The following is a 24,120-nucleotide window of genomic DNA, read 5'->3' as shown; positions in this document are numbered from 1 at the left end:
AGTCCAGGAGGTCGCACGGACCCAGTGTTCTATAAAGGGGTTCAGTCCAGGAGGTCGCACGGACCCAGTGTTCGATAAAGGGGTTCAATCCAGGAGGTCGCACGGACCCAGTGTTCCATAAAGGGGTTCAGTCCAGGAGGTCGCACGGACAGTGTTCTATAAAGGGGTTCAGTCTAGGAGGTCACACGGACAGTGTTCTATAAAGGGGTTCAGTCCAGGAGGTCGCACGGACAGTGCTCTATAAAGGGGTTCAGTCCAGGAGGTCGCACGGACAGTGTTCTATAAAGGGGTTCAGTCCAGGAGGTCGCACGGACCCAGTGTTCTATAAAGGGTTTCAATCCAGGAGGTCGCACGGACCCAGTGTTCTATAAAGGGGTTCAGTCCAGGAGGTCGTACGGACCCAGTGTTCTATAAAGGGGTTCAGTCCAGGAGGTCGCACGGACAGTGTTCTATAAAGGGGTTCAGTCCAGGAGGTCGCACGGACCCAGTGTTCTATAAAGGGGTTCAGTCCAGGAGGTCGCACGGACCCAGTGTTCTATAAAGGGGTTCAGTCCAGGAGGTCGCACGGACAGTGTTCTATAAAGGGGTTCAGCCCAGGAGGTCACACGGACAGTGTTCTATAAAGGGGTTCAGTCCAGGAGGTCGCACGGACCCAGTGTTCTATAAAGGGGTTCAGTCCAGGAGGTCGCACGGACAGTGTTCTATAAAGGGGTTCAGCCCAGGGGGTCGCACGGACAGTGTTCTATAAAGGGGTTCAGTCCAGGAGGTCGCACAGACCCAGTGTTCTATAAAGGGGTTCAGTCCAGGAGGTCGCACGGACAGTGTTCTATAAAGGGGTTCAGTCCAGGAGGTCACACGGACAGTGTTCTATAAAGGGGTTCAGTCCAGGAGGTCGCACGGACCCAGTGTTCTATAAAGGGTTTCAGTCCAGGAGGTCGCACGGACCCAGTGTTCTATAAAGGGGTTCAGTCCAGGAGGTCGCACGGACAGTGTTCTATAAAGGGGTTCAGTCCAGGAGGTCGCACGGACCCAGTGTTCTATAAAGGGGTTCAGTCCAGGAGGTCGCACGGACCCAGTGTTCTATAAAGGGGTTCAGTCCAGGAGGTCGCACGGACAGTGTTCTATAAAGGGGTTCAGTCCAGGAGGTCGCACGGACAGTGTTCTATAAAGGGGTTCAGTCCAGGAGGTCGCACGGACCCAGTGTTCTATAAAGGGGTTCAGTCCAGGAGGTCGCACGGACCCAGTGTTCTATAAAGGGGTTCAGTCCAGGGGGTCGCACGGACCCAGTGTTCTATAAAGGGGTTCAGTCCAGGAGGTCGCACGGACCCAGTGTTCTATAAAGGGGTTCAGTCCAGGAGGTCGCACGGACCCAGTGTTCTATAAAGGGGTTCAGTCCAGGAGGTCGCACGGACAGTGTTCTATAAAGGGGTTCAGCCCAGGAGGTCACACGGACAGTGTTCTATGAAGGGGTTCAGTCCAGGAGGTCGCACGGACCCAGTGTTCTATAAAGGGGTTCAGTCCAGGAGGTCGCACGGACAGTGTTCTATAAAGGGGTTCAGTCCAGGAGGTCGCACGGACCCAGTGTTCTATAAAGGGGCTCAGTCCAGGAGGTCGCACGGACCCAGTGTTCTATAAAGGGGTTCAGTCCAGGAGGTCGCACGGACCCAGTGTTCTATAAAGGGGTTCAGTCCAGGAGGTCGCACGGACCCAGTGTTCTATAAAGGGGTTCAGTCCAGGAGGTCGCACGGACAGCGTTCTATAAAGGGGTTCAGTCCAGGAGGTCGCACGGACAGTGTTCTATAAAGGGGTTCAGTCCAGGAGGTCGCACGGACCCAGTGTTCTATAAAGGGGTTCAGTCCAGGGGGTCGCACGGACAGTGTTCTATAAAGGGGTTCAGTCCAGGAGGTCGCACGGACCCAGCGTTCTATAAAGGGGTTCAGTCCAGGAGGTCGCACGGACCCAGTGTTCTATAAAGGGGTTCAGTCCAGGAGGTCGCACGGACCCAGTGTTCTATAAAGGGGTTCAGTCCAGGAGGTCGCACGGACAGTGTTCTATAAAGGGGTTCAGTCCAGGAGGTCGCACGGACAGTGTTCTATAAAGGGGTTCAGTCCAGGAGGTCGCACGGACAGTGTTCTATAAAGGGGTTCAGTCCAGGGGGTCGCACGGACCCAGTGTTCTATAAAGGGGTTCAGTCCAGCAGGTCGCACGGACCCAGTGTTCTATAAAGGGGTTCAGTCCAGGAGGTCGCACGGACCCAGTGTTCTATAAAGGGGTTCAGTCCAGGGGGTCGCACAGACCCAGTGTTCTATAAAGGGGTTCAGTCCAGGAGGTCGCACGGACCCAGTGTTCTATAAAGGGGTTCAGTCCAGGAGGTCGCACGGACCCAGTGTTCTATAAAGGGGTTCAGTCCAGGGGGTCGCACGGACAGTGTTCTATAAAGGGGTTCAGTCCAAGAGGTCGCACGGACCCAGTGTTTTATAAAGTGGTTCAGTCCAGGAGGTCGCACGGACAGTGTTCTATAAAGGGGTTCAGTCCAGGAGGTCGCACGGACGCAGTGTTCTATAAAGGGGTTCAGTCCAGGAGGTCGCACGGACAGTGTTCTATAAAGGGGTTCAGTCCAGGAGGTCGCACGGACCCAGTGTTCTATAAAGGGGTTCAGTCCAGGAGGTCGCACGGACCCAGTGTTCTATAAAGGGGTTCAGTCCAGGACGTCACACGGACAGTGTTCTGTAAAGGGGTTCAGTCCAGGAGGTCGCACGGACCCAGTGTTCTATAAAGGGGCTCAGTCCAGGAGGTCGCACGGACCCAGTGTTCTATAAAGGGGTTCAGTCCAGGGGGTCACACGGAAAGTGTTCTATAAAGGGGTTCAGTCCAGGAGGTCGCACGGACCCAGTGTTCTATAAAGGGGTTCAGTCCAGGAGGTCGCACGGAAAGTGTTCTATAAAGGGGTTCAGTCCAGGAGGTCGCACGGAAAGTGTTCTATAAAGGGGTTCAGTCCAGGAGGTCGCACGGACCCAGTGTTCTATAAAGGGGTTCAGTCCAGGAGGTCGCACGGAAAGTGTTCTATAAAGGGGTTCAGTCCAGGAGGTCGCACGGACAATGTTCTATAAAGGGGTTCAATCCAGGAGGTCGCACGGACCCAGTGTTCTATAAAGGGGTTCAGTCCAGGAGGTCGCACGGACCCAGTGTTCTATAAAGGGGTTCAGTCCAGGAGGTCACATGGACCCAGTGTTCTATAAAGGGGTTCAGTCCAGGAGGTCGCACGGACCCAGTGTTCTATAAAGGGGTTCAGTCCAGGAGGTCGCACGGACAGTGTTCTATAAAGGGGTTCAGTCCAGGAGGTCGCACGGACCCAGTGTTCTATAAAGGGGTTCAGTCCAGGAGGTCGCACGGACCCAGTGTTCTATAAAGGGGTTCAGTCCAGGAGGTCGCACGGACAGTGTTCTTTAAAGGGGTTCAGTCCAGGGGGTCGCACGGACAGTGTTCTATAAAGGGGTTCAGTCCAGGGGGTCGCACGGACCCAGTGTTCTATAAAGGGGTTCAGTCCAGGAGGTCGCACGGACCCAGTGTTCGAAAAAGGGGTTCAGTCCAGGAGGTCGCACGGACAGTGTTCTATAAAGGGGTTCAGTCCAGGAGGTCACACGGACAGTGTTCTTTAAAGGGGTTCAGTCCAGGAGGTCGCCCAGACCCAGTGTTCTATAAAGGGGTTCAGTCCAGGAGGTCACACGGACAGTGCTCTATAAAGGGGTTCAGTCCAGGAGGTCGCACGGACAGTGTTCTATAAAGGGGTTCAGTCCAGGAGGTCGCACGGACAGTGTTCTATAAAGGGGTTCAGTCCAGGGGGTCGCACGGACCCAGTGTTCTATAAAGGGGTTCAGTCCAGCAGGTCGCACGGACCCAGTGTTCTATAAAGGGGTTCAGTCCAGGAGGTCGCACGGACCCAGTGTTCTATAAAGGGGTTCAGTCCAGGGGGTCGCACAGACCCAGTGTTCTATAAAGGGGTTCAGTCCAGGAGGTCGCACGGACCCAGTGTTCTATAAAGGGGTTCAGTCCAGGAGGTCGCACGGACTCAGTGTTCTATAAAGGGGTTCAGTCCAGGGGGTCGCACGGACAGTGTTCTATAAAGGGGTTCAGTCCAAGAGGTCGCACGGACCCAGTGTTTTATAAAGTGGTTCAGTCCAGGAGGTCGCACGGACAGTGTTCTATAAAGGGGTTCAGTCCAGGAGGTCGCACGGACGCAGTGTTCTATAAAGGGGTTCAGTCCAGGAGGTCGCACGGACAGTGTTCTATAAAGGGGTTCAGTCCAGGAGGTCGCACGGACCCAGTGTTCTATAAAGGGGTTCAGTCCAGGAGGTCGCACGGACCCAGTGTTCTATAAAGGGGTTCAGTCCAGGACGTCACACGGACAGTGTTCTGTAAAGGGGTTCAGTCCAGGAGGTCGCACGGACCCAGTGTTCTATAAAGGGGCTCAGTCCAGGAGGTCGCACGGACCCAGTGTTCTATAAAGGGGTTCAGTCCAGGGGGTCACACGGAAAGTGTTCTATAAAGGGGTTCAGTCCAGGAGGTCGCACGGACCCAGTGTTCTATAAAGGGGTTCAGTCCAGGAGGTCGCACGGAAAGTGTTCTATAAAGGGGTTCAGTCCAGGAGGTCGCACGGAAAGTGTTCTATAAAGGGGTTCAGTCCAGGAGGTCGCACGGACCCAGTGTTCTATAAAGGGGTTCAGTCCAGGAGGTCGCACGGAAAGTGTTCTATAAAGGGGTTCAGTCCAGGAGGTCGCACGGACAATGTTCTATAAAGGGGTTCAATCCAGGAGGTCGCACGGACCCAGTGTTCTATAAAGGGGTTCAGTCCAGGAGGTCGCACGGACCCAGTGTTCTATAAAGGGGTTCAGTCCAGGAGGTCACATGGACCCAGTGTTCTATAAAGGGGTTCAGTCCAGGAGGTCGCACGGACCCAGTGTTCTATAAAGGGGTTCAGTCCAGGAGGTCGCACGGACAGTGTTCTATAAAGGGGTTCAGTCCAGGAGGTCGCACGGACCCAGTGTTCTATAAAGGGGTTCAGTCCAGGAGGTCGCACGGACCCAGTGTTCTATAAAGGGGTTCAGTCCAGGAGGTCGCACGGACAGTGTTCTTTAAAGGGGTTCAGTCCAGGGGGTCGCACGGACAGTGTTCTATAAAGGGGTTCAGTCCAGGGGGTCGCACGGACCCAGTGTTCTATAAAGGGGTTCAGTCCAGGAGGTCGCACGGACCCAGTGTTCGAAAAAGGGGTTCAGTCCAGGAGGTCGCACGGACAGTGTTCTATAAAGGGGTTCAGTCCAGGAGGTCACACGGACAGTGTTCTTTAAAGGGGTTCAGTCCAGGAGGTCGCCCAGACCCAGTGTTCTATAAAGGGGTTCAGTCCAGGAGGTCACACGGACAGTGCTCTATAAAGGGGTTCAGTCCAGGAGGTCGCACGGACAGTGTTCTATAAAGGGGTTCAGTCCAGGAGGTCGCACGGACACAGTGTTCTATAAAGGGGTTCAGCCCTGGAGGTCACACGGACCCAGTGTTCTATAAAGGGGTTCAGTCCAGGAGGTCGCACGGACACTGTTCTATAAAGGGGTTCAGTCCAGGAGGTCGCACGGACAGTGCTCTATAAAGGGGTTCAGTCCAGGAGGTCGCACGGACAGTGTTCTATAAAGGGGTTCAGTCCAGGAGGTCGCACGGACACAGTGTTCTATAAAGGGGTTCAGCCCTGGAGGTCACACGGACCCAGTGTTCTATAAAGGGGTTCAGTCCAGGAGGTGGCACGGACCCAGTGTTCTATAAAGGGGTTCAGTCCAGGAGGTCGCACGGACCCAGTGTTCTATAAAGGGGTTCAGTCCAGGAGGTCGCACGGACCCAGTGTTCTATAAAGGGGTTCAGTCCAGGAGGTCGCACGGACAGTGTTCTATAAAGGGGTTCAGCCCAGGAGGTCACACGGACAGTGTTCTATGAAGGGGTTCAGTCCAGGAGGTCGCACGGACCCAGTGTTCTATAAAGGGGTTCAGTCCAGGAGGTCGCACGGACAGTGTTCTATAAAGGGGTTCAGTCCAGGAGGTCGCACGGACCCAGTGTTCTATAAAGGGGCTCAGTCCAGGAGGTCGCACGGACCCAGTGTTCTATAAAGGGGTTCAGTCCAGGAGGTCGCACGGACCCAGTGTTCTATAAAGGGGTTCAGTCCAGGAGGTCGCACGGACCCAGTGTTCTATAAAGGGGTTCAGTCCAGGAGGTCGCACGGACAGCGTTCTATAAAGGGGTTCAGTCCAGGAGGTCGCACGGACAGTGTTCTATAAAGGGGTTCAGTCCAGGAGGTCGCACGGACCCAGTGTTCTATAAAGGGGTTCAGTCCAGGGGGTCGCACGGACAGTGTTCTATAAAGGGGTTCAGTCCAGGAGGTCGCACGGACCCAGCGTTCTATAAAGGGGTTCAGTCCAGGAGGTCGCACGGACCCAGTGTTCTATAAAGGGGTTCAGTCCAGGAGGTCGCACGGACCCAGTGTTCTATAAAGGGGTTCAGTCCAGGAGGTCGCACGGACAGTGTTCTATAAAGGGGTTCAGTCCAGGAGGTCGCACGGACAGTGTTCTATAAAGGGGTTCAGTCCAGGAGGTCGCACGGACAGTGTTCTATAAAGGGGTTCAGTCCAGGGGGTCGCACGGACCCAGTGTTCTATAAAGGGGTTCAGTCCAGCAGGTCGCACGGACCCAGTGTTCTATAAAGGGGTTCAGTCCAGGAGGTCGCACGGACCCAGTGTTCTATAAAGGGGTTCAGTCCAGGGGGTCGCACAGACCCAGTGTTCTATAAAGGGGTTCAGTCCAGGAGGTCGCACGGACCCAGTGTTCTATAAAGGGGTTCAGTCCAGGAGGTCGCACGGACCCAGTGTTCTATAAAGGGGTTCAGTCCAGGGGGTCGCACGGACAGTGTTCTATAAAGGGGTTCAGTCCAAGAGGTCGCACGGACCCAGTGTTTTATAAAGTGGTTCAGTCCAGGAGGTCGCACGGACAGTGTTCTATAAAGGGGTTCAGTCCAGGAGGTCGCACGGACGCAGTGTTCTATAAAGGGGTTCAGTCCAGGAGGTCGCACGGACAGTGTTCTATAAAGGGGTTCAGTCCAGGAGGTCGCACGGACCCAGTGTTCTATAAAGGGGTTCAGTCCAGGAGGTCGCACGGACCCAGTGTTCTATAAAGGGGTTCAGTCCAGGACGTCACACGGACAGTGTTCTGTAAAGGGGTTCAGTCCAGGAGGTCGCACGGACCCAGTGTTCTATAAAGGGGCTCAGTCCAGGAGGTCGCACGGACCCAGTGTTCTATAAAGGGGTTCAGTCCAGGGGGTCACACGGAAAGTGTTCTATAAAGGGGTTCAGTCCAGGAGGTCGCACGGACCCAGTGTTCTATAAAGGGGTTCAGTCCAGGAGGTCGCACGGAAAGTGTTCTATAAAGGGGTTCAGTCCAGGAGGTCGCACGGAAAGTGTTCTATAAAGGGGTTCAGTCCAGGAGGTCGCACGGACCCAGTGTTCTATAAAGGGGTTCAGTCCAGGAGGTCGCACGGAAAGTGTTCTATAAAGGGGTTCAGTCCAGGAGGTCGCACGGACAATGTTCTATAAAGGGGTTCAATCCAGGAGGTCGCACGGACCCAGTGTTCTATAAAGGGGTTCAGTCCAGGAGGTCGCACGGACCCAGTGTTCTATAAAGGGGTTCAGTCCAGGAGGTCACATGGACCCAGTGTTCTATAAAGGGGTTCAGTCCAGGAGGTCGCACGGACCCAGTGTTCTATAAAGGGGTTCAGTCCAGGAGGTCGCACGGACCCAGTGTTCTATAAAGGGGTTCAGTCCAGGAGGTCGCACGGACAGTGTTCTTTAAAGGGGTTCAGTCCAGGGGGTCGCACGGACAGTGTTCTATAAAGGGGTTCAGTCCAGGGGGTCGCACGGACCCAGTGTTCTATAAAGGGGTTCAGTCCAGGAGGTCGCACGGACCCAGTGTTCGAAAAAGGGGTTCAGTCCAGGAGGTCGCACGGACAGTGTTCTATAAAGGGGTTCAGTCCAGGAGGTCACACGGACAGTGTTCTTTAAAGGGGTTCAGTCCAGGAGGTCGCCCAGACCCAGTGTTCTATAAAGGGGTTCAGTCCAGGAGGTCACACGGACAGTGCTCTATAAAGGGGTTCAGTCCAGGAGGTCGCACGGACAGTGTTCTATAAAGGGGTTCAGTCCAGGAGGTCGCACGGACACAGTGTTCTATAAAGGGGTTCAGCCCTGGAGGTCACACGGACCCAGTGTTCTATAAAGGGGTTCAGTCCAGGAGGTCGCACGGACACTGTTCTATAAAGGGGTTCAGTCCAGGAGGTCGCACGGACAGTGCTCTATAAAGGGGTTCAGTCCAGGAGGTCGCACGGACAGTGTTCTATAAAGGGGTTCAGTCCAGGAGGTCGCACGGACACAGTGTTCTATAAAGGGGTTCAGCCCTGGAGGTCACACGGACCCAGTGTTCTATAAAGGGGTTCAGTCCAGGAGGTGGCACGGACCCAGTGTTCTATAAAGGGGTTCAGTCCAGGAGGTCGCACGGACAGTGTTCTATAAAGGGGTTCAGTCCAGGAGGTCGCACGGACCCAGTGTTCTATAAAGGGGTTCAGTCCAGGAGGTCGCACGGACAGTGTTCTATAAAGGGGTTCAGTCCAGGAGGTCACACGGACAGTGTTCTATAAAGGGGTTCAGTCCAGGAGGTCGCACGGACCCAGTGCTCTATAAAGGGGTTCAGTCCAGGAGGTCGCACGGACCCAGTGTTCTATAAAGGGGTTCAGTCCAGGAGGTCACACGGACAGTGTTCTATAAAGGGGTTCAGTCCAGGAGGTCGCACGGACCCAGTGTTCTATAAAGGGGTTCAGTCCAGGAGGTCGCACGGACAGTGTTCTATAAAGGGGTTCAGTCCAGGAGGTCGCACGGACAGTGTTCTATAAAGGGGTTCAGTCCAGGAGGTCGCACGGACCCAGTGTTCTATAAAGGGGTTCATTCCAGGAGGTCACACGGACAGTGTTCTATAAAGGGGTTCAGTCCAGGAGGTCGCACGGACCCAGTGTTCTGTAAAGGGGTTCAGTCCAGGAGGTCGCACGGACCCAGTGTTCTATAAAGGGGTTCAGTCCAGGAGGTCGCACGGACCCAGTGTTCTATAAAGGGGTTCAGTCCAGGGGGTCGCACGGACAGTGTTCTATAAAGGGGTTCAGTCCAGGAGGTCGCACGGACCCAGTGTTCTATAAAGGGGTTCAGTCCAGGAGGTCGCACGGACCCAGTGTTCTTTAAAGGGGTTCAGTCCAGGAGGTCGCACGGACCCAGTGTTCTATAAAGGGGTTCAGTCCAGGAGGTCGCACGGACCCAGTGTTCTATAAAGGGGTTCAGTCCAGGAGGTCGCACGGACCCAGTGTTCTATAAAGGGGTTCAGTCCAGGAGGTCGCACGGACCCAGTGTTCTATAAAGGGGTTCAGTCCAGGAGGTCGCACGGACAGTGTTCTATAAAGGGGTTCTGTCCAGGAGGTCGCACGGACCCAGTGTTCTATAAAGGGGTTCAGTCCAGGAGGTCGCACGGACCCAGTGTTCTATAAAGGGGTTCAGTCCAGGGGGTCGCACGGACCCAGTGTTCTATAAAGGGGTTCAGTCCTGGAGGTCGCACGGATCCAGTGTTCTATAAAGGGGTTCAGTCCAGGAGGTCGCACGGACAGTGTTCTATAAAGGGGTTCAGTCCAGGAGGTCGCACGGACAGTGTTCTATAAAGGGGTTCAGTCCAGGGGGTCGCACGGACCCAGTGTTCTATAAAGGGGTTCAGTCCAGGAGTTCGCACGGACCCAGAGTTCTATAAAGGGGTTCAGTCCAGGAGGTCGCACGGACCCAGTGTTCTATAAAGGGGTCCAGTCCAGGAGGTCGCACGGACCCAGTGTTCCATAAAGGGGTTCAGTCCAGGAGGTCGCACGGACAGTGTTTTATAAAGGGGTTCAGTCCAGGAGGTCGCACGGACTCAGTGTTCTATAAAGGGGTTCAGTCCAAGAGGTCGCACAGACCCAGTGTTCTATAAAGGGGTTCAGTCCAGGGGGTCGAACGGACCCAGTGTTCTATAAAGGGGTTCAGTCCAGGAGGTCGCACGGACCCAGTGTTCTATAAACGGGTTCAGTCCAGGGGGTCGCACGGACAGTGTTCTATAAAGGGGTTCAGTCCAGGGGGTCGCACGGACACAGTGTTCTATAAAGGGGTTCAGTCCAGGGGGTCGCACGGACCCAGTGTTCTATAAAGGGGTTCAGTCCAGGAGGTCGCACGGGCCCAGTGTTCTAGAAAGTGGTTCAGTCCAGGAGGTCGCACGGACAGTGTTCTATAAAGGGGTTCAGTCCAGGAGGTCGCACGGACCCAGTGTTCTATAAAGGGGCTCAATCCAGGAGGTCGCACGGACAGTGTTCTATAAAGGGGTTCAGTCCAGGGGGTCGCACGGACCCAGTGTTCTATAAAGGGGTTCAGTCCAGGGGGTCGCACGGACAGTGTTCTATAAAGGGGTTCAGTCCAGGAGGTCGCACGGACAGTGCTCTATAAAGGGGTTCAGTCCAGGGGGTCGCACGGACAGTGTTCTATAAAGGGGTTCAGTCCAGGAGGTCGCATGGACCCAGTGTTCTATAAAGGGGTTCAGTCCAGGGGGTCGCACAGGCCCAGTGTTCTATAAAGGGGTTCAGTCCAGGGGGTCGCACGGACAGTGTTCTATAAAGGGGTTCAATCCAGGAGGTCGCACGGACCCAGTGTTCTATAAAGGGGTTCAGTCCAGGGAGTCGCACGGACAGTGCTTTATAAAGGGGTTCAGTCCAGGGGGTCGCACAGACCCAGTGTTCTATAAAGTGGCTTACCTTCTATATAAGCAGTGGCCGAAGTGTGGTGTGTTTGTAAATGTTTGTGTTTCCAGGTTACTCGTCAGTGCCCCCTGGGACGGCAATGCAAAGAACAAGAAAGGCGACATATACCGATGCAACGTGTCCAATCGAAGGAGCTCACACTGCATAAAACTAAACGCGGGTAAAACAACATTTAAATCACTGGTACACAGCCCAACAGTGTGAGGGAGTGGGATTAACATCAGTAGAAATACAGTCAGTGAAACAGGGCGCTGGGGGGCGGGGTTATTGAGTGACAGTGTGAGGGAGCTGGATTAACATCGGCAGTGATTCAGTCAGTAGCACAAGGTGCTGTACCTGCCCAGGGAGTGTTTGATGGGACAGTGCAGAGGGAGCTTTACTCTGTATCTAACCCGTGCTGTACCTGCCCTGGGAGTGTTTGATGGGACAGTGTAGAGGGAGCTTTCCTCTGTATCTAACCCGTGCTGTACCTGCCCTGGGAGTGTTTGATGGGACAGTGTAGAGGGAGCTTTACTCTGTATCTAACCCGTGCTGTACTGCCCTGGGAGTGTTTGATGGGACAGTGTAGAGGGAGCTTTACTCTATATCTAACCCATGCTGTACCTGCCCCGGGAGTGTTTGATGGGACAGTGTAGAGGGAGCTTTACTCTGTATCTAACCCGTGCTGTACCTGCCCTGCGAGTGTTTGATGGGACAGTGTAGAGGGAGCTTTACTCTGTATCTAACCCGTGCTGTACTGCCCTGGGAGTGTTTGATGGGACAGTGTAGAGGGAGCTTTACTCTGTATCTAACCCGTGCTGTACCTGCCCTGGGAGTGTTTGATGGGACAGTGTAGAGGGAGCTTTACTCTGTATCTAACCCGTGCTGTACTGCCCTGGGAGTGTTTGATGGGACAGTGTAGAGGGAGCTTTACTCTGTATCTAACCCGTGCTGTACCTGCCCTGGGAGTGTTTGATGGGACAGTGTAGAGGGAGCTTTACTCTGCATCTACAACGTGCTGTACCTGCCCTGGGAGTGTTTGATGGGACATTGTCGAGGGAGCTTTTCTCTGTATCTAACCAGTGCTGTACCTGCCCTGGGAGTGTGTGATGGGACAGTGTAGAGGGAGCTTTACTCTGTATCTAACCCGTGCTGTACCTGCCCTGGGAGTGTTTGATGGGGACAGTGTAGAGGGAGCTTTACTCTGTATCTAACACCGTGCTGTACCTGCCCTGGGAGTGTTTGATGGGGACAGTGTAGAGGGAGCTTTACTCTGTATCTAACCCGTGCTGTACCTGCCCTGGGAGTGTGTGATGGGACAGTGTAGAGGGAGCTTTACTCTGTATGTAACACCGTGCTGTACCTGCCCTGGGAGTGTTTGATGGGGACAGTGTAGAGGGAGCTTTACTCTGTATCTTAACCCGTGCTGTACCTGTCCTGGGAGTGTGTGATGGGACAGTGCAGAGGGAGCTTTACTCTGTATCTAACCCGTGCTGTACCTGCCCTGGGAATGTTTGATGGGACAGTGTAGAGGGAGCTTTACTCTGTATCTAACCCGTGTTGTACCTGCCCTGGGAGTATTTGATGGGGACAGTGTAGAGGGAGCTTTACTCTGTATCTAACCCGTGCTGTACCTGCCCTGGGAGTGTTTGATGGGGACAGTGTAGAGGGAGCTTCACTCTGTATCTAACCCCGTGCTGTACCGGCCCTGGGAGTGTTTGATGGGACAGTGTAGAGGGAGCTTTACTCTGTATCTAACCCGTGGTGTACCTGCCTTGGGAGTGTTTGATGGGACAGTGTAGAGGGAGCTTTACTCTGTATCTAACCCGTGCTGTACCTGCCCTGGGAGTGTTTGATGGGACAGTGTAGAGGGAGCTTTACTCTGCATCTAACCCGTGCTGTACCTGCCCTGGGAGTGTTTGATGGGTCAGTGTAGAGGGAGCTTTACCCTGTATCTAACCCTGTGCTGTACCTGCCCTGGGAGTGTTTGATGGGGACAGTGTAGAGGGAGCTTTACTCTGTATCTAACCCGTGCTGTACCTGCCTTGGGAGTGTTTGATGGGACAGTGTAGAGGGAGCTTTACTCTGTATCTAACCCGTGCTGTACCTGCCCTGGGAGTGTTTGATGGGACAGTGTAGAGGGAGCTTTACTCTGTATCTAACCCGTGCTGTACCTGCCCTGGGAGTGTTTGATGGGACAGTGTAGAGGGAGCTTTACTCTGTATCTAACCCGTGCTGTACCTGCCCTGGGAGTGTTTGATGGGGACAGTGTAGAGGGAGCTTTACTCTGTATCTAACCCGTGCTGTACCTGCCCTGGGAGTGTTTGATGGGACAGTGTAGAGGGAGCTTTACTCTGTATCTAACCCGTGCTGTACCTGCCCTGGGAGTGTTTGATGGGGACAGTGTAGAGGGAGCTTTACTCTGTATCTAACCCGTGCTGTACCTGCCCTGCGAGTGTTTGATGGGACAGTGTAGAGGGAGCTTTACTCTGTATCTAACCCGTGCTGTAGCTGCCCCGGGAGTGTTTGATGGGACAGTGTAGAGGGAGCTTTACTCTGTATCTAACCCGTGCTGTACCTGCCCTGGGAGTGTTTGATGGGACAGTGCAGAGGAAGCTTTCCTCTGTATCTAACCCGTGCTGTACCTGCCCTGGGAGGGTTTGATGGGACAGTGTAGAGGGAGCTTTCCTCTGTATCTAACCCGTGCTGTACCTGCCCTGGGAGTGTTTGATGGGACAGTGTAGAGGGAGCTTTACTCTGTATCTAACCCGTGCTGTACCTGCCCTGGGAGTGTTTGATGGGACAGTGTAGAGGGAGCTTTACTCTGTATCTAACCCGTGCTGTACCTGCCCTGGGAGGGTTTGATGGGACAGTGTAGAGGGAGCTTTCCTCTGTGTCTAACCCGTGCTGTACCTGCCCTGGGAGTGTTTGATGGGACAGTGTAGAGGGAGCTTTACTCTGTATCTAAGCCGTGCTGTACCTGCCCTGGGAGTGTTTGATGGGACAGTGTAGAGGGAGCTTTACTCTGTATCTAACCCGTGCTGTACCTGCCCTTGGAGTGTTTGATGGGGACAGTGTAGCGGGAGCTTTACTCTGTATCTAACCCCTGCTGTACCTGCCCTGGGAGTGTTTGATGGGACAGTGTAGAGGGAGCTTTACTCTGTATCTAACCCCTGCTATAACTGCCCTGGGAGTGTTTGATGGGGACAGTGTAGAGGGAGCTTTACTCTGTATCTAACCCATGCTGTACCTGCCCTGGGACTGTTTTGATGGGAGAGTGTAGAGGGAGCTTTACTCTGTATCTAACCCGTGCTGTACCTGCCCTGGGAGTGTTTGATGGGACAGTGTAGAGGGGGCTTTACTCTGTATCTAACCCGTGCTGTGCCTGCCCTGGGAGTGTTTGATGGGACAGTGTAGAGGGAGCTTTACTCTGTATCTAACCCGTGCTGTACCTGCCCTGGGAGTGTTTGATGGGACAGTGTAGAGGGAGCTTTACTCTGTATCTAACCCGTGCTGTACCTGCCCTTGGAGTGTTTGATGGGGACAGTGTAGCGGGAGCTTTACTCTGTATCTAACCCCTGCTGTACCTGCCCTGGGAGTGTTTGATGGGGACAGTATAGCGGGAGCTTTACTCTGTATCTAACCCGTGCTGTACCTGCCCTGGGAGTGTTTGATGGGGACAGTGTAGCGGGAGCTTTACTCTGTATCTAACCCGTGCTGTACCTGCCCTGGGAGTGTTTGATGGGGACAGTGTAGAGGGAGCTTTACTCTGTATCTAACCCCTGCTGTACCTGCCCCGGGAGTGTTTGATGGGGACAGTGTAGAGGGAGCTTTACTCTGTATCTAACCCCGTGCTGTACCTGCCCTGGGAGTGTTTGATGGGACAGTGCAGAGGGAGCTTTACTCTGTATCTAACCCGTGCTGTACGGGAAATTGTTCCCCAGCACCGATATCCCAAACTATGCTGAGCAGAAGATTTCACATGAAGCAAAGAATGTCGATGGTGGTACTTAGTACTGAGGTGTAATTTCTAGTGTTGTGCTTGAGTTTAACGAGAGTGGCTATCTATAGAACTTGAGGCTGCAATTATCATTCTCCATTCGGTGATACGTGTCTCTTTATTTTGTTTTGTTTTTTTAAACTGCTCCAGGGGAGGCAGCTCTGAAGAATGTATCTGATGAAATGAAGAACACACACTTTGGCATGACGCTGACTCGTAACTCGCAGGGGTTCATGGTGAGAAGGTTCTACGGTCCAAGATCGCATATACTTTGGTTCTTTGGGTTGAAATCGAGCCCAGACTAATGGGATAATAGTCCACTCGTTATAATGGTCCTAAGTAAAATAGGTTTGTGGCGTCTCAATCCAATTTGGGGGCACGCAGCACGAAGCTGCCCTGCAGCGCATTTTGATATTATTCCCTCAGTTCCTGAGACCAGATCATTTCTGTCTATCATGAATAAGAGCCGCCCTGAACACAGACCCCTGTGGAACCCCACTCACCACTGTTTCCCAATGTGAGGAACTTCCTTTCACCCCCCCCCCCCACCTTTTGCTTTCGACCCTCTAACCACCGCCGTGGCCACATTCCCCTGAATTTGCCACCATTTCCTGAGCCAATCGCCTGCTTGGGAGGGAGCCGGCAGCAGTAGTGCCAGTGGGGGCAGGGGGTGGGGAGGGAAATCCCAGTCGAGGCGGCAGCGGGCCTCGTTGCCCCAAATTTGCCGACATACTCCGCCACGATCTCGCTCGATTTCGGGATGGATCGCGGAGGAGGCTGGCCTCCCCCATTGTTTTCCGAAGCTTGCGTTGAGTTTCACTGGCAGTGTAGGAGGCCAAGGACCGAGAGGCCAGAGTGGGAATAGGAGCAGAGTTAATGTGGCAAGAGGTGCTCGGTTACACAGCCGCCAAATCTGCACTTGGGCATCCTTTCTGCTTAAATATCTCTTTCTGGTTCCACCCCTTACATCGTGTTACATAGTGTTTACAGCACAGAAACAGGCCAGTCAGCCCAACTGGCCCATGCCAGTGTATATGCTCCACATGAGCCTCCTCCCACCCTTCTTCTCACCCTATCAACATATCCTTCGATTCCTTCCTCCCTCATGTACTTATCTAGCTTCTCCTTAAATGCATCTATGCTATTTGCCTCAACCACTCCCTGTGGCAGCGAGTTCCACATTCTAAGAAGTTTCTCCTGAATTCCCTGTTGGATTTATTAGTCACTATCTTATATTTATGACCCCTAGTTCTGGTCTCCCCCTGCAAGTGGAAACATCTCTACGCCTACCCTATCCAACCCTTTCATAATCTTAAAGACCTCTATCAGGTCACCCCTCAGCCTTCTCGTTTCTAGAGAAAAGAGCCCCCGCCTGTTCAATCTTTCCTGTCAGTTCTGGTATCATTCTAGTAAATCTATTTTGCACCTTCTCCAGTTCCTCTATATCGTTTTTATAATATGGAGACCCGAACTGTTCACAGTGCTGCAAGCGTGTTCTCCCTCTCATTGCAGGTGTGCGCTCCTCTTTGGTCCCAGCAGTGTGGAAGTTCCATCTACAACACGGGAATCTGTACAAACATCAGCTCCAACTTCCAGCCTTCAGGAATCATCGCACCCACCGCACAAGGTATGAACAGTGACATGAATCTGGTCATTCATGTGGAAATGACTTATGTAATAATACTGGGCGGCCTGCTGGTGGCGCTGTCCAGGGAGAGTATAAATACTCGGGCACGGGCCCAGCTTGAGCAGGACATTCTTTTACAGGAACTAGTGAAGGACACAACTAGACCTCCATGTTGTAAAACAGTTGATTAAAGCTTTGTTTAACGCTTAGACCAAGTGCCTAGTAGTTTTCTTATGTCAAACAGTGTCCGTGCGGTCTCCCTGCCCGCATTGGGAAGAGGCAGCTAGCCTTGCATTACCCCTCAGAAATGAGCGTTTCCAAACTCCGCCAAGATCGTGTTCACTCAGGGTTCCCTGAAAACACCAAGAAACAAATGCTCAGGGTTGAGATACCTTGTTTCTGGTGTCCTTTAAAATATGTTTGTTCAAACAATGAGTACAGATGACATTGGAGGATTGAGTTGGAAGTGTTACTGACCCAGCAAGGGGCTATTATTCCACGGACCTCCCCCCACCCTCTGGGACCTTGCCCAGCTTCCTCCTCTTCATGTTGGAGCCTAGGTGGTGTGTAAGCTTCGCACATCCACTATTACAATCACCATTAGGTGTTCGGCGGGGCTCAGTGGGAAGGACTCTCGCCTCCGAGTCAGAAGGTTGTGGGTTCAAGTCCCATTCTATAGGCTTCAGTACCTAATGGTGGGAAACCAAGGGTCTAATGAGGGTGAGGAACTTAACGTAATTAATATCAGTAGACTGGTTCCTGGGATGGGGGAGTTGTCCCATGAGGAGAGATTGAGTAGACTAGGCCTATATTCTCTAGAGTTTAGAAGAATGAGAGGTGATCTCATTGAAACATACAACATTCTTACAGGGCTTGACAGGGTAGATGCTGAGAGGATGTTTCCCCTGGCTGGAGAGTCTAGAACCAGGGGTCACAGTCTCAGGATAAGGGGTCGGCCATTGAGGACTGAGATGAGGAGGAATTTCTTCACTCAGAGGGCGGTGAATCTTAGGGTGCTAACAGGAGGCGCAAAGCAACCGAATTTTCCCCCCACAGAGTCTGCAAAGGGATATAGATAGACTGAGTGAGTGGGCAGTAAGGTGGCAGGTGGAGTGTAATGTAGGGAGATGTGAGGTTACTCACTTTGGTAGGAAGAATAGAAAAACAATATTTTTAAAATGGTGAGAAACTTTCAAATGTTGGTGTTCAGAATGATTTGGGTGTCCTCGTGCAAGAAACACAGAAAGCTAGCATGCAGGTACAGCAAGCATTAAGGAAGGCAAATGGCATGTTGGCCTTTATTGCAAGGGGGTTGGAGTATAAGAGTGAGGAAGTCTTGCTACAATTGTACAGGGCCTTGGTGAGACCACACCTGGAGTACTGTGCACAGTTTTGGTCTCCTTATCTAAGGAAGGATAGACTTACCTTGGAGGCGGTGCAACGAAGGTTCACTAGATTGATTCCTGGGGTGAGAGGGCTGTCCTATGAGGAGAGATTGCGTAGAATGGGCCGATACTCTCTGGAGTTTAGAAGAATGAGAGGTGATCTCATTGAAACATACAAGATTCTGAGGGGGATTGACAGGGTAGATGCTGAGAGGATGTTTCCCCTGGCTGGAGAGTCTAGAACTAGGGGTCACAGTCTCAGGATAAGGGGTCGGCCATTTAAGACTGAGATGAGGAGGAATTTCTTCACTCAGGGGGTTGTGAATCTTTGGAATTCTCTGCCCCAGAGGGCTGTGAATGCTGAGTCTTTGAGTATATTGAGATCGATAGATTTTTAGACTCCAGGGGAATCAAAGGATGTGGAGATCTTGCTGGAAAGTGGAGTTAAGGTCGATGATCAGCCATGATCTTATTGAATGGCAGAGCAGGCTCGAGGGGCCGAATGGCCGACTCCTGCTCCTATCTCTTATGTTCTTAATCCAGGACGACACTCCTAGTGCAGTACTGAGGGAGTGCTGCGCTGTCGGAGGTGCCGTCTTTTGGATGAGACGTTAAACCGAGGCCCCGTCTGCTCTCTCAAGTGGACGTAAAAGATCCCATTTCGAAGAGGAGCTGGGGAGTTCTCCCCGCTGTCCTGGGCCAAATTTATCCTCACTGAAAACAGATTATCTGGCCACGATGACATTGCTGTTTGTGAGATCTTGCTGTGCTCAAATTGCCTGCCACGTTTCCTACATTACATTACAACAGTGAGTACACTTCAAAAGGGCAATCATTGGCCGGGGCCATGCAAGGCGTTATATCAATGCAAGTCTTTATTACACCGGTGACAACACTGACCGCAGTGCGATTTAGTGATGCTCCGGGATATCAGGCAGAGCAGGACTGTCAAGCTTGGGGAACAGAGTCCCAATATGATCGAACATCAGCTCCTCGGAGCTTTGTACGTCCAGCCAATCCCGCTCTCTGGGTTACTCCTTTACCTGCATCTCTGTAACGCTCCCCGTCTCTTTTTCAGATTGCGGTGTCTCCATGGACATTGTGATCCTGTTGGATGGATCAAATAGCATCTACCCTTGGCATGAGGTGCAGAGGTTCCTAAGCAATGTCCTCAACAAATTCCACATTGGCCCGAAGCAGATACAGGCAAGTCCCAACACCGTCACCATCACCATGTAATTCCACCCTTCCTCTGACATGGAGATGATGTCAGTGAATCCTTTTCTTTTCCTGTACTTTTCCCACCGTTTTTCCTTCCTCCGCCGGATCTGCCCCAGAATCACCGCGTTTTAATCACTGCCACTAGTTTTCCGGCAAGAATCCGTGTGAAAAGAGCGGATGTGAAAAGAACCCATGTTCCATGTCAGAGGGACAAACAACAAGCCCCACGTGCAGCAGTGTTTAACCCCACTCCCCCACCTCCAGTGTTTAACCCCACTCCCCCACCTCCAGTGTTTAACCCCACTCCCCCACCTCCAGTGTTTAACCCCACTCCCCCACCTCTAGTGTTTAACCCCACTCCCCCACCTCCAGTGTTTAACCCCACTCCCCCACCTCCAGTGTTTAACCCCACTCCCCCACCTCCAGTGTTTAACCCCACTCCCCCACCTCTAGTGTTTAACCCCACTCCCCCACCTCTAGTGTTTAACCCCACTCCCCCACCTCCAGTGTTTAACCCCACTCCCCCACCTCTAGTGTTTAACCCCACTCCCCCACCTCCAGTGTTTAATCCCACTCCCCCACCTCCAGTGTTTAACCCCACTCCCCACCTCCAGTGTTTAACCCCACTCCCCACGTGCAGCAGTGTTTAACCCCACTCCCCACCTCCAGTGTTTAACCCCACTCCCCCACCCCCAGTGTTTAACCCCACTCCCCTCCTCCAGTGTTTAACCCCACTCCCCACCTCCAGTGTTTAACCCCACTCCCCACCTCCAGTGTTTAACCCCACTCCCCCACCTCCAGTGTTTAACCCCACTCCCCACGTGCAGCAGTGTTTAACCCCACTCCCCCACCTCCAGTGTTTAACCCCACTCCCCCTCCTCCAGTGTTTAACCCCACTCCCCCACCTCCAGTGTTTAACCCCACTCCCCCACCTCCAGTGTTTAACCCCACTCCCCCACCTCCAGTGTTTAATCCCACTCCCCCACCTCCAGTGTTTAACCCCACTCCCCCACCTCCAGTGTTTAACCCCACTCCCCCACCTCCAGTGTTTAACCCCACTCCCCACCTCTAGTGTTTAACCCCACTCCCCACCTCTAGTGTTTAACCCCACTCCCCACCTCCAGTGTTTAACCCCCACTCCCCCACCTCCAGTGTTTAACCCCACTCCCCCACCTCCAGTGTTTAACCCCCACTCCCCCACCTCCAGTGTTTAACCCCACTCCCCACCTCCAGTGTTTAACCCCACTCCCCCACCTCTAGTGTTTAACCCCACTCCCCACCTCCAGTGTTTAACCCCCACTCCCCCACCTCCAGTGTTTAACCCCACTCCCCACCTCCAGTGTTTAACCCCCACTCCCCCACCTCCAGTGTTTAACCCCACTCCCCCACCTCTAGTGTTTAACCCCACTCCCCACCTCTAGTGTTTAACCCCACTCCCCACCTCCAGTGTTTAACCCCCACTCCCCCACCTCCAGTGTTTAACCCCACTCCCCCACCTCCAGTGTTTAACCCCCACTCCCCCACCTCCAGTGTTTAACCCCACTCCCCACCTCCAGTGTTTAACCCCACTCCCCCACCTCTAGTGTTTAACCCCACTCCCCACCTCCAGTGTTTAACCCCCACTCCCCCACCTCCAGTGTTTAACCCCACTCCCCACCTCCAGTGTTTAACCCCCACTCCCCCACCTCCAGTGTTTAACCCCACTCCCCCACCTCCAGTGTTTAACCCCACTCCCCCACCTCCAGTGTTTAACCCCCACTCCCCCACCTCCAGTGTTTAACCCCACTCCCCACCTCCAGTGTTTAACCCCACTCCCCACCTCCAGTGTTTAACCCCACTCCCCACCTCTAGTGTTTAACCCCACTCCCCCACCTCCAGTGTTTAACCCCACTCCCCACCTCCAGTGTTTAACCCCACTCCCCCACCTCCAGTGTTTAACCCCACTCCCCACCTCTAGTGTTTAACCCCACTCCCCCACCTCCAGTGTTTAACCCCACTCCCCCACCTCCAGTGTTTAACCCCACTCCCCCACCTCTAGTGTTTAACCCCACTCCCCCACCTCCAGTGTTTAACCCCACTCCCCCACCTCCAGTGTTTAACCCCACTCCCCCACCTCCAGTGTTTAACCCCACTCCCCCACCCCCAGTGTTTAACCCCACTCCCCCACCTCTAGTGTTTAACCCCACTCCCCACCTCTAGTGTTTAACCCCACTCCCCTCCTCCAGTGTTTAACCCCACTCCCCACCTCTAGTGTTTAACCCCACTCCCCCTCCTCCAGTGTTTAACCCCACTCCCCCACCTCCAGTGTTTAACCCCACTCCCCCTCCTCCAGTGTTTAACCCCACTCCCCCACCTCCAGTGTTTAACCCCACTCCCCCACCTCTAGTGTTTAACCCCACTCCCCCACCTCCAGTGTTTAACCCCACTCCCCCACCTCCAGTGTTTAACCCCACTCCCCCACCTCCAGTGTTTAACCCCACTCCCCCACCTCCAGTGTTTAACCCCACTCCCCCACCTCCAGTGTTTAACCCCACTCCCCCTCCTCCAGTGTTTAACCCCACTCCCCCACCTCCAGTGTTTAACCCGACTCCCCCACCTCTAGTGTTTAACCCCACTCCCCCACCTCCAGTGTTTAACCCCACTCCCCACCTCCAGTGTTTAACCCCACTCCCCCTCCTCCAGTGTTTAACCCCACTCCCCACCTCTAGTGTTTAACCCCACTCCCCACCTCTAGTGTTTAACCCCACTCCCCACCTCCAGTGTTTAACCCCACTCCCCCTCCTCCAGTGTTTAACCCCACTCCCCACCTCTAGTGTTTAACCCCACTCCCCCACCTCCAGTGTTTAACCCCACTCCCCCACCTCTAGTGTTTAACCCCACTCCCCACCTCTAGTGTTTAACCCCACTCCCCCACCTCCAGTGTTTAACCCCACTCCCCCTCCTCCAGTGTTTAACCCCACTCCCCACCTCTAGTGTTTAACCCCACTCCCCCACCTCCAGTGTTTAACCCCACTCCCCCACCTCCAGTGTTTAACCCCACTCCCCACCTCTAGTGTTTAACCCCACTCCCCCTCCTCCAGTGTTTAACCCCACTCCCCCTCCTCCAGTGTTTAACCCCACTCCCCCACCTCCAGTGTTTAACCCCACTCCCCCTCCTCCAGTGTTTAACCCCACTCCCCCTCCTCCAGTGTTTAACCCCACTCCCCCACCTCCAGTGTTTAACCCCACTCCCCACCTCCAGTGTTTAACTTAACCCCACTCCCCACCTCCAGTGTTTAACCCCACTCCCCACCTCCAGTGTTTAACCCCACTCCCCCTCCTCCAGTGTTTAACCCCACTCCCCACCTCCAGTGTTTAACCCCACTCCCCCACCTCCAGTGTTTAACCCCACTCCCCACCTCCAGTGTTTAACCCCACTCCCCCACCTCCAGTGTTTAACCCCACTCCCCCTCCTCCAGTGTTTAACCCCACTCCCCCTCCTCCAGTGTTTAACCCCCACTTCCCCCACCTCCAGTGTTTAACCCCACTCCCCACCTCCAGTGTTTAACCCCACTCCCCACCTCCAGTGTTTAACCCCACTCCCCACCTCCAGTGTTTAACCCCACTCCCCACCTCCAGTGTTTAACCCCCACTCCCCCACCTCCAGTGTTTAACCCCACTCCCCACCTCCAGTGTTTAACCCCACTCCCCACCTCCAGTGTTTAACCCCACTCCCCACCTCCAGTGTTTAACCCCACTCCCCCACCTCCAGTGTTTAACCCCACTCCCCACCTCCAGTGTTTAACCCCACTCCCCACCTCCAGTGTTTAACCCCACTCCCCCACCTCCAGTGTTTAACCCCACTCCCCACCTCCAGTGTTTAACCTCACTCCCCACCTCCAGTGTTTAACCCCACTCCCCACCTCCAGTGTTTAACCCCACTCCCCCACCTCCAGTGTTTAACCCCACTCCCCACCTCCAGTGTTTAACCCACTCCCCACCTCTAGTGTTTAACCCCACTCCCCCACCTCCAGTGTTTAACCCCACTCCCCCACCTCCAGTGTTTAACCCCACTCCCCCACCCTCAGTGTTTAACCCCACTCCCCCACCTCCAGTGTTTAACCCCACTCCCCCACCTCCAGTGTTTAACCCCACTCCCCCTCCTCCAGTGTTTAACCCCACTCCCCCACCTCCAGTGTTTAACCCCACTCCCCCTCCTCCAGTGTTTAACCCCACTCCCCCACCTCCAGTGTTTAACCCCACTCCCCCACCTCCAGTGTTTAACCCCACTCCCCCTCCTCCAGTGTTTAACCCCACTCCCCACCTCCAGTGTTTAACCCCACTCCCCCACCTCCAGTGTTTAACCCCACTCCCCCACCTCCAGTGTTTAACCCCACTCCCCACCTCTAGTGTTTAACCCCACTCCCCCACCTCCAGTGTTTAACCCCACTCCCCCACCTCCAGTGTTTAACCCCACTCCCCCACCTCCAGTGTTTAACCCCACTCCCCCACCTCTAGTGTTTAACCCCACTCCCCCACCTCCAGTGTTTAACCCCACTCCCCCTCCTCCAGTGTTTAACCCCACTCCCCCACCTCCAGTGTTTAACCCCACTCCCCCACCTCCAGTGTTTAACCCCACTCCCCCACCTCCAGTGTTTAACCCCACTCCCCCTCCTCCAGTGTTTAACCCCACTCCCCCACCTCCAGTGTTTAACCCCACTCCCCCACCTCCAGTGTTTAACCCCACTCCCCCACCTCCAGTGTTTAACCCCACTCCCCCTCCTCCAGTGTTTAACCCCACTCCCCACCTCCAGTGTTTAACCCCACTCCCCCACCTCCAGTGTTTAACCCCACTCCCCCACCTCCAGTGTTTAACCCCACTCCCCACCTCCAGTGTTTAACCCCACTCCCCACCTCCAGTGTTTAACCCCACTCCCCACCTCCAGTGTTTAACCCCACTCCCCCACCTCCAGTGTTTAACCCCACTCCCCCACCTCCAGTGTTTAACCCCACTCCCCCACCTCTAGTGTTTAACCCCA

General features: G+C 53.9%; 1 protein-coding gene across 1 annotated transcript in view; it reads left to right on the top strand.

Moving 5' to 3' along the window:
- Positions 1 to 24,120, top strand: part of itga10 (integrin, alpha 10) — a 173,829-nt gene that overhangs the window by 47,714 nt on the left and 101,995 nt on the right. The window contains exons 3-6 of the mRNA XM_085978412.1: positions 10,941 to 11,050; positions 15,020 to 15,105; positions 16,382 to 16,496; positions 18,960 to 19,087. Of these exons, the coding sequence (XP_085834538.1) occupies positions 10,941 to 11,050; positions 15,020 to 15,105; positions 16,382 to 16,496; positions 18,960 to 19,087 (439 nt within the window). The remainder of the gene's footprint in view (positions 1 to 10,940; positions 11,051 to 15,019; positions 15,106 to 16,381; positions 16,497 to 18,959; positions 19,088 to 24,120) is intronic.

This window comes from Somniosus microcephalus, unplaced genomic scaffold, assembly GCF_052327205.1.
Source record: "Somniosus microcephalus isolate GS21.2 unplaced genomic scaffold, FLI_Smic_1.0 unresolved_chr7, whole genome shotgun sequence".
NCBI lineage: Eukaryota > Metazoa > Chordata > Chondrichthyes > Squaliformes > Somniosidae > Somniosus > Somniosus microcephalus.
This window is presented reverse-complemented; position numbering and strand designations above follow the sequence as displayed.